At 38.7% G+C, this 13,433-nt stretch overlaps 1 protein-coding gene across 7 annotated transcripts in view; it reads left to right on the forward strand.

The window, feature by feature from the left end:
* Positions 1-13,433, forward strand: part of ALMS1 (ALMS1 centrosome and basal body associated protein) — a 358,966-nt gene that overhangs the window by 340,262 nt on the left and 5,271 nt on the right. For 5 of the 7 annotated variants that reach the window (XM_075499456.1, XM_075499459.1, XM_075499462.1 and 2 more), the window contains 7 exons: positions 505-1,700; positions 5,064-5,178; positions 6,440-6,694; positions 7,840-8,084; positions 9,190-9,373; positions 9,594-9,657; positions 12,349-12,448. In XM_075499456.1, the coding sequence (XP_075355571.1) occupies positions 505-1,700; positions 5,064-5,178; positions 6,440-6,694; positions 7,840-8,084; positions 9,190-9,373; positions 9,594-9,657; positions 12,349-12,448 (2,159 nt within the window). The remainder of the gene's footprint in view (positions 1-504; positions 1,701-5,063; positions 5,179-6,439; positions 6,695-7,839; positions 8,085-9,189; positions 9,374-9,593; positions 9,658-12,348; positions 12,449-13,433) is intronic. The other 2 variants (XM_075499458.1, XM_075499461.1) reach the window with 2 other exon arrangements.

Below are 13,433 nucleotides of genomic sequence, written 5' to 3' on the forward strand. Positions count from 1 at the left end.
GCTATCAGAGATGGTTCTAGGAGCTGTACAGAAGTGGTATTGGTTGGTATATGTAGTGCTCTTTTGTGTTAGTTAAGAGATAATGTTCAGGCATAGTCTTAGGGGACTTTCGTACTCCCTGGGCATTTGTCTGAAAAGAGGCAAAATGAGTTGTGGCTGCCTGTCGTGAGTTTCCATAAGTATAAATAAAGACTCAGTCCAAATTTTGGTCTGGGTAATTACCTGTGGTGTATCTAGATTCCTCCTTCAGATTCAGTTGGATATAATACTCTCTTGGATTCTGTGTTGCAAATGGTAGAAAATATTATTTATGTACTTTTAATAATGCTGAAACTTCATTTCAAAGTTTGTTGCATTTTGGGAATGGGTACAATGATTCCTGCTTTTAATCCTTTGAAGTGATTGGAAAGTGTTAGGATGAAAATCATCCTGTTTAAGATTTGCTGTTTGCTACTTGCTTCCCTGTAACGAAACAAAAATTTAAAGCGTTTCCTTCTCTTCTAGAACGCACAGATCATTCGAAGTCTGTAAAAACCACTCATTCGGTCTTCAAATCTGCACGGTTCTACCTTCATCATCCAATGCCCATGTGCGAGAGCTACTTTCTCTCTAACAGTGAGCTGTCAGAAGACAGTTCTGGTATTGAATATGCTAGACCTTCCTCAAGGGCTGTCTTGCAGAATCAGAAAAAAGCACATCGTCATCAATGTGTTTTCTCTGTTCGTCATAAAAAAGATGGTGAGAATGAGTTCTTTCCACTCACTGCAGAAGCAGATTACAGCAAGAATGGGGATCTGAATGTTAGCACATCTGTGGGGAATGAAATGTCAGGAAAGGAGCTACTTCAACGTGGCAGAAGAGAAGCAGAACAAAAGGCAGCTAGAAATTATCCTGTGCCACGTAGCCAAACAACTCGCCTTAATGAGGCTGTGGAGAAAGACCTGCCACCGAGACAGAGAACCCACTCCAGTGGTAGCTTAGATGAACTCTGGATTAAGTTTTTGGAGTGCCAGAAGAGACACCAGCACCATGATTTTAGGAGTAATGGTGAGCTGTCCCTTGTTGAACGCCTTGATCGATTGGCCAGGGTCCTTCAGAATCCGATTAAGCATACACTAATACCAACAAAACCTGGAATGAATGTTTCTGAAAAGAAAATTAAGGGAAGAGAGCAGAAGAAAATAAGACTGCCAGAAAAGAGCGTGTCTGAAAGTACCGTAGAGCCTAATGCAACACATGTTGATGAAAGACCACGTATCACCCATGATAAAAATAACCTTGTTGACCTCAGGAAAAATAGGTCAGGAGAGAAAATCATCTGCCACATGAATAAAATTTTGGAGCACCAGCAGTACTCGGAAACTCCTAGTGACACTTCCTCAGAGACAAGGCTTAGTAGAGATCATGGCACCACGATCAGTTCCACCATCTCAGAATCAGATGCGGTGACCCAAACAGAGATGGAAACTGCTACTCAGACTGAGGTGAGCAGTTCCATTTCCACCATTGACACTGCCAGGCTGATCAGGGCTTTTGGGCATGAAAGAGTGCGGGTGTCACCAAGACTTTCCCAGCTTTATTGTACCATCAACCACCAGAAAAGCCGCTCTGAAAAGTGGGCCAAGGGAAGTGGCAAAGCAGTGGGTATAGAATATCCAAAGGTTACTTCTGAGAGACACAGGAAAAGGAAAGAGATCCAGGTATGTGGTCAGTTAGACCAAAAGACAATTTTAACTAGTCTTTACAGGAACTCTTAAACTGCTATACAGTAGTAGAGTTTGTTATTTGGAGAATCATTTAAGATTTCCCAGAGAGTCTTGTTTATATGGTAGGCTTCTGTCTTTGATCTAAGTAGCTCGAACAAGTCTCTCTGCCTTTCCAGGAATAAGGACAAGATCAAAATATCTTAAAACATCAATTGTGCTTTCTTTCCCTTTGTTCTTATTTGTCTTTTTTCTTTTCCCTTATTTGTCTTGGGAAGCAAGATCCTGCTGTATCTGATTTCTAGTTACCTGCAGGTTCTGTGCTTTAGCAATCCTGAAGACAGTGGTGGTAAGTTGAGGTTGTAGATTTTGACTGCATATTTCTACCTGAATATCTCTGGGCAACGATAAATACCATTTCATAAAAATTGGAATTATTATTTGAATTTTCTTACTGTTTGTCTATTTTAAATGTCGGAATTATTTTGTCTTGCTGAGTGTTGGTTGTAAGCTTGTTCAATTTCTGTATTTGGCAGTTTAGGCGTATTAAAAGACCAAGTCTCAGCCCTAAGGATTCTAAGTGAAAAGTCTGGAGTAAAGCTGCTTTAAAGTGGAGAAAATCTTTCTGATTACTTCAGTTGAATTTGGCCATTGCCCTTTGGAGGGGAAATGAAAATTAATTTCTTGAAAGTGGCTTTGGCATGGATTTGGTGATTGTAGTAAGAAATTACAGAGTTTTGGTGTTCTGTAATATACGTGAATGCTGAAAAGTACAGGAACAAGTGAGAAATATTTCTTTCTTTTTTTCCTATTACCAGAAGAAAGTGGTAGTGTCATTGTTACTAATAGATTTCATTGAAATAAGTTAGTTTTTTTTTTTTAATAGAAACAACTGAAAATCAGTCTGTGTGTCAAGTAAGCTAATGAATGCATGTCTGGGGGAGAAACAGGCTTTTTCAAGACTAAGAAATAGGGTTTAGGGTTTAAGGTTTAAAAAATATTTTTATTAATATTTTTATTTATAGTATTTATTTAAAGGTAAAATAAAATTGTCATAAACTTTGCAACGTTAGGACCATTAATCAGAACGCTGACCATCTAACAGTGAAATTAGGATCCAACATTTCTTGCATTGTTGTAGTGTTTAGGGGATGATTTTATTCCATATTCCATTCATAAGACTAATCTTTCACTGTCTGTGTGGACCTTAAAAGCAACATCTAGTCTTTTGCCTGTTAAAATCATGAGATAACTGGTTGCAGTAATACTTAAATGAGAGTAAAGGCTCACTGGTCCCTGTGCTTGATGTTGCATTGAACCCATATGGCTTTCGAAAGTAGTGTCTTTTATCTGCTGATGTAGTGTTCTTTTTAAAAATACATATAGACACATGACCCACCTCAAATAAGGAGTGAGAGAAAATTGATGGCAAAATGGCGAACTTAATTTTAAAATCCAAATGTTGGTAATTTCTGTGGTGCTTGGCAGAAGAGAAATCAAGAGTTTGGGTTTTGGTGGGGTGTTTTTTTTTTTTTTTTTTTAGTTGCAAATATCTGTGGTTCAGAGACAGATATTTATTTATAGCAGGAGCCCTACTCCTAGAGAGACTACTGTACAAATCTTTCAGGCAAATGCTGCATTTTGTAGCTCAGTTTTTTTATGAGAGCCTATTGTCAGCTCTGTTTCCAGAAAACTTGGTTACAGCTTTTTTTATTTATAGATGCTGAACCCATCCCAGAAGGTTTTTATCTATTCCACTTTCTGTTATTTCTAAAGAACTCTTCAAGCTGCCATCTGGTAGCAGGTACAAAGCTAAAGGTTGTGCTATTCAATTGCTGAAGGGCTTTGAAAGCACTGCACTGAATATTCTAGTCCAAATAGGAATATGCAGGTCAATATTCAGTATTGAATGGCTGCTTATGTTTATTTCTGCAGGCTGATATGCATATGTATGCAAATGGATTATCTTGATTTTTTTTTCCGTTCTTTATACTCTCTTCCCTTTTGCTGAGCACACATTCAAATTTGCTTCTGTTCTCTGAAAGAAGATAAGTATCTACTACATCTGTCTAGTGCACTCTACTAGAGCTGAAGTAGCTTTATGAAACTAAAAACCAGTTCTCGCCAGTATGAGTGAGAGTAAAAATTGCCTCCTTTTAATGTTGAAATGAAAGTATGTTTTGCATTGAAGTGGTGATAGCAGAGGTTCAATAAAAAGGTAATAAAGAAGCCTCTGTTCATTTCCGTCATGGCTAGTGTTATGAGTTACTAATAGGATACTAATTGTTATGATCAAGGAAAAAAAAAAAATCTGTTTCATAATTAAAAATTAAATTCAGCAGAGTTGCAGAGATTGATCTGTGCCGCGCTGTTGGATTTGAAGCCTGGGGAAGCACTGTCAGTTAATTGCTGTTAATAAAGCACTAACCTTCTCTGTATTTTATATAACCAAAAAGCTTGTGGACTAGATGCATTACACTTACCGAGTATATTCCTTTTTAAATGGCTGTAAAGTTATAACATGTCATAAAATTTAAATTAATTTATTGTAACAACGTTGTGCTGCTTACATCCCTGCAGCTGGAACTTCTGTTTGTGTGAATGGTGAAGATGTGAAACTAGTATTTTGCCTAAGCCATGCTCTTACCAGGTGTCTTCTATTTCTTGTTTTTATTGAGTTTAATTTTCTCCACGTAGAGAACTTTGTGTAATGAGGATCACAGGGTGAGAACTTCCCATGTTTTGAAAGGACTTTGCTCTTCCATGCCAATGGTACAGAACTGGAGTTAATTGTGAATTTACAAAGCAACACGTTAATCTTTCAGGGTAGTTTGTCCCTCCAGCCAACCCAGCAACCTTTAAAGGCTTTTGGTTTGAGAGGGTAGGAATATAGGATTCAGTTTAGGTGTTTATTCTCCCACTGTCCAAAGTAGAAATATTTCTCACTTTGCAGTCTCATGAAAGTACAGCCAACAAATGATCTTGCCACAGCAAAGGTTTTTTGTAAGTCTGTCACGACAAGCCACATTGTCCCATGAACTTTGGACAAATGAATTGGAGGATGCTCAGCACCGTACAGAATCTGATCACAGGCAAACTCTTGCCTACAGACATCATTCGCTTTTCTTACTATAATGGGATGCTGAAAATGCATTGGTGCATGAGGATAAAGTCAAGGCTGGCTGTTGTGTGACATAGCAATAAGAGACACTGATCAGCCTGTGATAAATATCTAAATAACAACAGAATCAAGGTACAACAAGTGATGACTTTAACTTTTTTGCTGTTTAAAACCCGCTTTCTGCTCATTTCAGTTAGTATTTCAGGAATTTCTGTTCTTTTGCATGTTTTTTTTTCTAGAATGCAATCTCCCTTTCATCGGATTCAACTTCTGCAAGCAGCAGTTCTTGGGGGCCAAGCTCTGCTCTTAGTAACAAGCGACGGACACGGATGCTAAACAAAGGTATCCAAGCAGGTGAGTTATTGAATTCCAGACTTGTATTTCTGTATTTGCTTCTGCCTTTCATCTCTTTGGAAACAGTTCTCCAAAGTGTGTTGCGTATTTCTGGTGATGGGTATGTACAAGCAGCATTCTTCAAATTCACTTCAAATGCTTTTAGAGAAAGATGTTACGTTCCAATTAAAATGAGCTATTTCATTTCCTTTCTTGGTCTGCTTTAGTAGCCAGTTTTCTCACTTACTTACAAGTTTATTAACCTAAGCTTCTGATCCATTTCAATAGTAAAGGTGGACTAACTGTATTTTTTAATATATTGTTTTCTCCGCAAGACATCTGTTACTCACAGAATGTATTTTGTAGGCATATGCTATTTCAGAAGGCAACTGCAGTGTTTCATATTCTTCTTGGTAATATTTTGGATGTTATATTCTATTTAAAACATAAGCTGATCCTGGACTGGTGCAGTTCTGCATTTGGCTTTTTCTGGTGGCAGTTATCAGTTTCTTCATTGCTTTCATTTACACACCAAGTTCCCATCATAAGATTGAGTAATGGCTTTGTTTTATTCATCAGACATATCATTTATTTATTTATTACTGCTTTTTTTTCATGTGGAGGTGGATTGAATCAGAAAAGTACTTTCACGGCTTGTTTTCAGGATCGCATTATGACTTTTTGAATGTTAGTTAGGAAGGAATGACACCTTCCACTTTATATGTTTCTGTTAAATATTTGTGGTGGTGTTTCTGTTAAATATTTGTAGTGCTGTGGGCAAACCAATCTTCTATAGCTAAAACATAGTTTTGGATGGGATGCACTGGGTAAACTAACAGGTCCAGAAGAACCTGCAGTTCCATTGTCCAAAATGTAAAGCTGTATGTTGACCTGCCGTTGTGCCTTGCAGCAGCAGATTTGAAGCTGACTCTTCAGAGAGCCAACTCAGGTCCCCAGCCAGGGGCATAGTTGGTTCAAGTTTAATTCCCACACCCCATATATATATATATATGCTTGTTTTGCTTGGGGTTTTTGGTTTACACCACATTAATTTTACTCAGATTATCATATAGTAACAACCCTGAGTCACTGTAAACTCTCCTTGAATTGGAAGTGGGAATATAAAAGATTTTGCCTTTTGACGGTGGGATAAATAAAGTGATCCTTCAGCTTCAAAGTAAAAATTGAGGGTCACCCCTTGAACTATGCATGTCACGTGCTGATGTGAAAGTACTTCCAGCTGCTCTGGAATAAGATGCTATTGCTTCCTTTTCAACTACAGGAGACTTGGAGATTGTGAACAGTGCAACTAAGAAAAACACTCGAGATGTTGGTGTGACTTTTCCTACCCCAAGATGTAGCCAGCCAAATCAATGGCCACAGGAACCCTGGCATTGTGTTGATGGTATTTTTGGAGAATCAGATGGTATGGTCACAGATCATCAGGCAGCAGGAAGCAAGGGTAAGCAGAAAGGACAGCCAGGCAATTTTTTCGTGGAGAAAAGGATGAAAAGGAGCAGGCTGCATTTACCACAAGGTCAGTCCAAAATACGCTTTCTCTGCAGACCAGAAAAGCTGTACAACTCAACAGCAATGAGCAAAATCTGTGAGGAGGATTAGCTAGGACACAAAGTAGTCTGTCACTAGTACAGTCAGTTCTTATTCTGTTTTTAATCAATGCATTTTAAACAAAACACTATGTCAAGTGAGCTCTCTAGTGCTCTATTATGATGGCATTTTCAATCAAGCTGTTGGATGCAACCTAGCCAGTAAAGGTAGTAAATAGGAAGCGATGAGTAAGGCAAGGAAAGATGAATGAGATGGGAATCATGCAGATACTTAATTTTGATTTTCAGGGTATAAAAGGTTCTGTTAAGCTCTGAGTAACTGGTCGTTGTACGTTGTACTTACTGTTTCATGTATTGAGGCTTCAAAGAACAAGTATTTTTTTCAGGAGTACTTGAAGGAAGAGTGTGGTACCAGAAGAACTAGACTCGTGTCTCTCTTTTAGCTAGAGTTGCATTTTTTGGCTGATGGTGTAGTCTCCTGACTTTTTTTTTTTTTCCTTTTTTTAATTTTGCATCAGTCTTCACAATGTCATGATTAAATGTTTAAAAATGTATTTCCTTAGTCATCATTGTTGTAGGGACAAATCATTCTCTCTCATACCGGTTTAATATAGAAAATTTAGAATATCTGCTCAGAGTACTAGCTGATGTATTCAAATCCCATTATGTATGTAAACTGTGAGTAATCTAATTCTTGTATACGTATTTAACATTTGGAAGATGTAAAGCATTTGATCTTCAAAAATATCTATAAAAAGCCATAGGGCTTAGGACAGTACAGAGGCAGCTTAAAAATGTGTAATTGCTGATAAATAACTGTTCTTTCTATAAAGAGAGAAACTTGCAAACTAAGCCATTTTGTGCCTTTTCAAAAGTGTTGTTTGATAAACACTTGCTGGTTTTCTGACACTTGGCAAAGGAATTCTTTTGAAACTGCCAAAGGTGTCTGCTATGGAGTCCCACCGTTATTAAAGTGAAGTGAGTATTTCTTGCACGTTAGGCCACTGATTGTATTTAGCTAAGACCTTGGGCATGAAGGGCCATAGATGGGGATGGAAAACAGGCACATGTATAGTCTACAAATCTTTTTTCTCTTCTGTGGTCTTTTTAACAGGAATTTCATGGTTCGTCCAAGCAGAAGACTTGAAATCTGAATCCAGGAAAGAAAACCATTCCAATTCCTTTTCTGGTCCTGGTCCCTCTTGGTTTGAACCACTGACCAGCACAAAGCCTTGGAGAGAGCCTCTCCGAGAGAAGAACTGGCAAGAGCAGCAGCACAGCAACGTGATTCAGCCAGCAGTTCCAGAAGGAGATGCTGAGAACAGGGCCTTGCGACCGTTCGTGAAGCTTACGCTACAGGTAAAAGCACGCTGTGCTGCTGGGATCTCAGTAGAATTTCAGGAGTAATGCTGAATCTTGTGGAAACACATTTTGTTCCTTTTTGTTTGTTTGTTTTGTTTTTGTTATTTCACCTTTCTAATCAGTGGAAGTCAACATGTTACAGACCGCTCTTGCTTAAAAAAAACCCCAAACCAAAACAACCAAGAAAACCAATTAATTTGTCAGTTCTGTTTGGTTATGCTAATCTGGCTTTCCACAATATGCTAATATGTTTGAATTGACCTAATATTTTAAGGTTTAAATCATTTGGCTTCAGGAACTAGAGGGAATGTAGCTGAGGTAGCGTCAAGTCATACTTGCTTCCATGCAGAAATAATACTGTGTGATGTACATAGTATGTGATTAAAACGGGCTTTAATTCATACAGTGCAAACAGCATATGTGTGTGTACATACATACACATGCATATGCAGTGTACATTTCAGGTCAGGTGTGATCACTCTAAATATCTGTGGAAAAATACAGATGTAGTGTACAGAAATATTTTTGAAAGAGATCGTCCACAGCAAGTGAAATGTAAATTAGGAAGTGCTAATTAAGGTGCACTTCTGAAGTGTCTTTAAGTTCAGTTGCATGTGTTCATGTCCTCAGAGACTGCCCTGTGATGGAAATTGCAGTGTGGCAAACAGAGATATCAGGAGATTGCTTTCAAAATTCCACTTCTGATCCAAAATAAATTGCTAATGTTGATGTGCCCACTGATTGATAACAAGGGAGATTGTAATAAGTTGGAAAATATTCTATCCTATGGGCTCAACTTTGTTAACTTTTTGCTGTGCTTTTTTGAGAAGAGCTTTGTGTCCCTTTTGCTAATTATTTTAGCGAATTTTTTTCTTTCTGGCCAGTTAATTTTCTGGTTGTTGACAAATAGTTTGTTAAACGAGGTCTTTGAGGATCTACCCAGCATTAAGGATACAAGATTTTATATGTTATACCAAATACTACTTTGATGGGATTTTTTTCCATGCCTTGGTAATGGTGTTAGATATTTTCATTATTCCCTTCCAGCTGTAGGGAGACAGTCCGGCCACTTTAGACTTTGTTTTGTGTCATTCCATCTTAGGAGGCTCTTGCAGTGCATCGCCCTGATTTCATCTCCCGCTCCGGAGAGCGTGTGAAGCATCTGAAGCTTGTAATGGAGGAAAGGAGGATACAGAGCGTACTGCAGTCTGAACGAGAAGAGCTATTTAATCCTCCGGAGAAAAGAAAGGGCTACAGGAATGCAAGTCACATGCTGTCTGACAGAGGTACCTTCATGGTTCTGCTCTTTATGTTCTATAGGAATTAACAAATTTCCACATTATACTTAAGGGTGTGTGTATTTTTAATAAAAGTATTACAGTTATTTAACATTAAGAAGTGTCTATAAGAATCCATAACTTATAAAGGAGTCAGATTGTTGCAATAGTATTCTTTGTGAGAAGTAGACTTGTTCACTGTTCTCTTATCTCAAAATTTTCCATTTAGGTTTTCTGATTAGAGAAAAGAGAAGAACAATTCCAAAGAGTGAAATGGTTCAAAGATCTAAACGGTAAGGCTAAGAAAACTTTGTTCCAGGTAGATAAGTGATCTGGGTAGATAAGTGACCCCACAGAGGTGGTAGAACCTGCATCCTTGGAAAGAGTCACAAGTTGAGAGGATGAGGCCTGAGCAACCTGATGGAGCCTTGAAGTTTGCCCTGCTTCGAAGCAGGAGGTTGGACTTGGTGACCTCCAGAGGTCCCTTCCCACCAAAGTTACACTGTAATTCTACAAAATATCTACTGGAATATGCAATACATAAAATAAAGCCCTTGATATATATGATGAGAGAGTCCAAAAAGAATGTTTTATTTCAATAGCCTTTGGCATTTAAAAGTATTTTTAGGGCGTTAATAGAGAGGTGGCAGAAGTGGTAAATATGGCAGTTTCCCAAGGAACGCATCTCCACATGTTTTAGCTGAAGTAGAAGGACTCGGGTTCGGGTCACTTGGACTGTGAGATTGATGTATCTAAACTCATATATTTTCAGAAACTCTGATTTCATAATAACCGAAGTCAGCAGGACTTCTACGGAGACTGATTCAGGCAGTCACACTTGGTGACTTTTTTTTGTTCTTGCTGCTGTTGTACTCCAGCTCTCAGTTGGAGCTGAGAAGTAATTTATTCTGTACCATTCTTTTGAAATCCACACCTATAGTGAGTGCAAAAGCTTTTTCTTTTTCTCTGTGAGGGTACAAATGGAATTTCTCATGGCTAATTAGCTAGAGGTAATGAAAACAGTTTTCAATGAATTTACCTACAACTCTGCGTTGCCCAGTTCTTGCTCTAAACATCTTTATAGTGGAATGATTTGTGAGGGGTAAATCTTGATCTTTCTTTGAGGGGAGCCCTAGAATGGCGAAAGCCTTTAGAGAATGGTGAGATGGTAGTAAAGCAAAACCCCAAATCTTGGAGGTATCGCTACCCCCATCCAGTAACACATGCATAGACCTAGCACCCTCTGCTGCCTTCCAGCAAAGCATAAGAGGAGTAAAGTAAGCATCTAAATGTGGTTTATTGCCTCTTTTCTGTAGCTGTAATGTGGGTAGTGACATTTTTAGAAAAAATGACCTCTTAAGAGCAGCTGCAGAGTAGGAAAATAGGGATACACAGGAAGGTAGGTCACTGGAAGGAGTGCAGGGGTTTTGTGTTTTTTTTTTTCTTTTCTTTTCTTTCTTCTTTTTTTTTGGTGTTGGGTGTGTATTTGCTTGCTCATCGATTCTACTGTGAAGGCTGATGGACTGGTAAACACATTTGTGTGGGGGACTGTAGAAGCTACAAATGTGTATGGCTCTCCCTAGCTGATGCTGGTGAATTAGACAGGAGATAAAATTCAGTATTGAGATTTGGATTTCATCCTAGCTTTCTTGATTCTGCCTACTTAGTTATGCGTTATCGTACAGCTTCCTGTTACTTTGTTTTCCAGCTAACTTCTCCTCCTTCTCTCCTTTGAAACATGCAAGTGACACCTACCTCGTACTGACTAAGTAGCAAATGGGTGTGCAAACTGATACACATTTGCCTCCCTCACTTCTCTTGCCGGTCTCAAGTATTACTTATTTTCCTGCTGGAATTAGTACCAAGACAACTGTCAAAGATGCCCCTCCTGGCTGGTGGGCTGTATTGATTTGCAATGTTCAAAATAGAGCGTGTTGAAGTACTTTCACATAATATGAGTTGAAGGCATAGATGTGTTTAAAAATATTTGAAGTGCCAACAGTAATTACGCAAAGATATTATACTGACGTAAGAATGAAACAGTCTCTAAAAGAGTATAATGCACTATTATATCTGTAACAAGTCTTTTTTTTTTTTCTATTGCTGATTATCAAATCAGCAGGTTAGGAAAGGAGTTACAGTAGGATCTGTCTTGCTTTAAATATTACGGGACTGAAATTTTTGAACATGGTTCATTTCCACCTCCCGTAAACCACAATGTTTTTGAAGCTGCGTATTTCTTGGCGACCACTGTCATGATATTAGTAAACCTTTATGATCTTAAAGGAAGACTTGGGGAAGGCAGTGTGAGCAATACACTGCCATCCTAGCTCTCAGCTCCCTCCTTTAGATGGTAGCATGTAAACCAGACTAGAATAGCGCACTGACTCTGTACTGAGCAGCAGTCACCTTCTATTCAGTTCAAAGCATCCCTTGCCGTTTAGCTCTGGTACGGGAGAAGTTCAGCACCGGAGAAGACAAAGCATTCACCTAAACAGGGCAACATGGTTGAATGTTGAAAATACTGACATTTTCAAAAGATGCCTCAATAGCTTAACTCAGGTTATTCTTGTGATAAAGATAGTGCTATTGATGGATAAACATGTTACTTGGAATCAACATAACCAGTACAGAAAAGCAATGGGGCTATTCTGTACTGAAGATATTGAAGCTCTACCTTTTGCAGCTGGGTAATCGTATCAGCTCTGTGGTCATTTTAATGTTATAAATATTGCTTTTAGGAGGGTGCTGCTTGTAAGAGAAGGGCATTATGGGATGTGGGAATTTCTGGTATCACAACTGCTATGTATTCCACATTTTCCCTGTGTGACACTAATAAACCCCAAATAAATTTTTCTATGATGTGGTTGGCCAGTAGCCTTTAACAGAATATGAAAATAAAACAGAGGATATTTTTTTTTTTTATATCAATAAGTTCCTTCCTTCCAAGTTACTATTTTTGACTTTTTGTATTTACACTTAAGGATCTATGAGCAGCTGCCAGAGGTGCAGAAGAAGCGAGAGGAAGAGAAGAGAAAAATGGAGTACAACTCATACCGCCTGAAAGCACAGCTTTACAAAACGGTCAGTTTTCTGGTCAAGTATTTACACTGGAACATTTTAGAATTTTTTTTCTTGAGGTCACAAGCATTATAGTAATATTTACTAAATGTTAATTCTGTGGTATTATTTTGCAACTTCTCTGTGGTTAGGATATATTAGCATTTAATCAGGGTCAAAGCAGTCAAGCTTAGCAAAATGTGGAACAAAAAGTCCCCCTACCTAACCTGAAATTCTTCCAGTACCTACACACGGTGTATGGAAAAAAGACAAGGAAGCATGGTCCTGATTAAAGCATAGAAAAAAGGTCTTGTGCAATCTTGAGGGCAGAACAGAGGGATTGTGGAGCATATTTAAAGAAGATATTCCATGGACAGGCTCTTTGACCTGAAGGCTGCTGGTTTTGCTCTCGTGTACCCTTGCTGTAGATGGATTTAGCTTATACAGTTCACAGCTAACTTCACAACCATGGTGAACAAAGCCTGGAGTCATCGTTCTTAGTTTTGCTCCAGTGGAGAATTGTCAGTCCTGGTGGTAATTTGTTAACTTTGGGGGCTGTGGATTTCACCATTAAAGTGTTTGTTCAGCTGATAGTGTGGTCTTACCACACTGGCATTGATCAGCCAAGGATCTCCTCTGTCTGGCAAGCTGTAGAATAAACCAGTATCCCTAAGCATGAGTGTGGCTAACTTTGAACCACAAACACTTATCCAACAGTTCAAGAACAGTTTCTATGCTGGGGCCTCACCACACAACCAGGAGCAGAGCAAAGGGTGGGGTGAGGACTCCAGGATTTTAGTGATCAAGAGAAGGAAACAGTGGGGCCCATTTTGCTGGGTTACTTTAGGACTCTGCTGAATCCTGCCTCATTCTGCCATGAAGCAGTGAAATCCCTGCAGGGAGCTGCTTTGTCCCAGCTAACAACTGCTGCTAATGCTCTTTCTCCCTGGCTGTCCAAGTTGTGTAACGTGTGTTTTGTATCTGTCTGTTAAACACAGGTTTAATTAAT

The sequence above is a fragment of the Mycteria americana genome, chromosome 4 (genome assembly GCF_035582795.1).
Source record: "Mycteria americana isolate JAX WOST 10 ecotype Jacksonville Zoo and Gardens chromosome 4, USCA_MyAme_1.0, whole genome shotgun sequence".
NCBI classification, from domain to species: Eukaryota; Metazoa; Chordata; class Aves; order Ciconiiformes; family Ciconiidae; genus Mycteria; species Mycteria americana.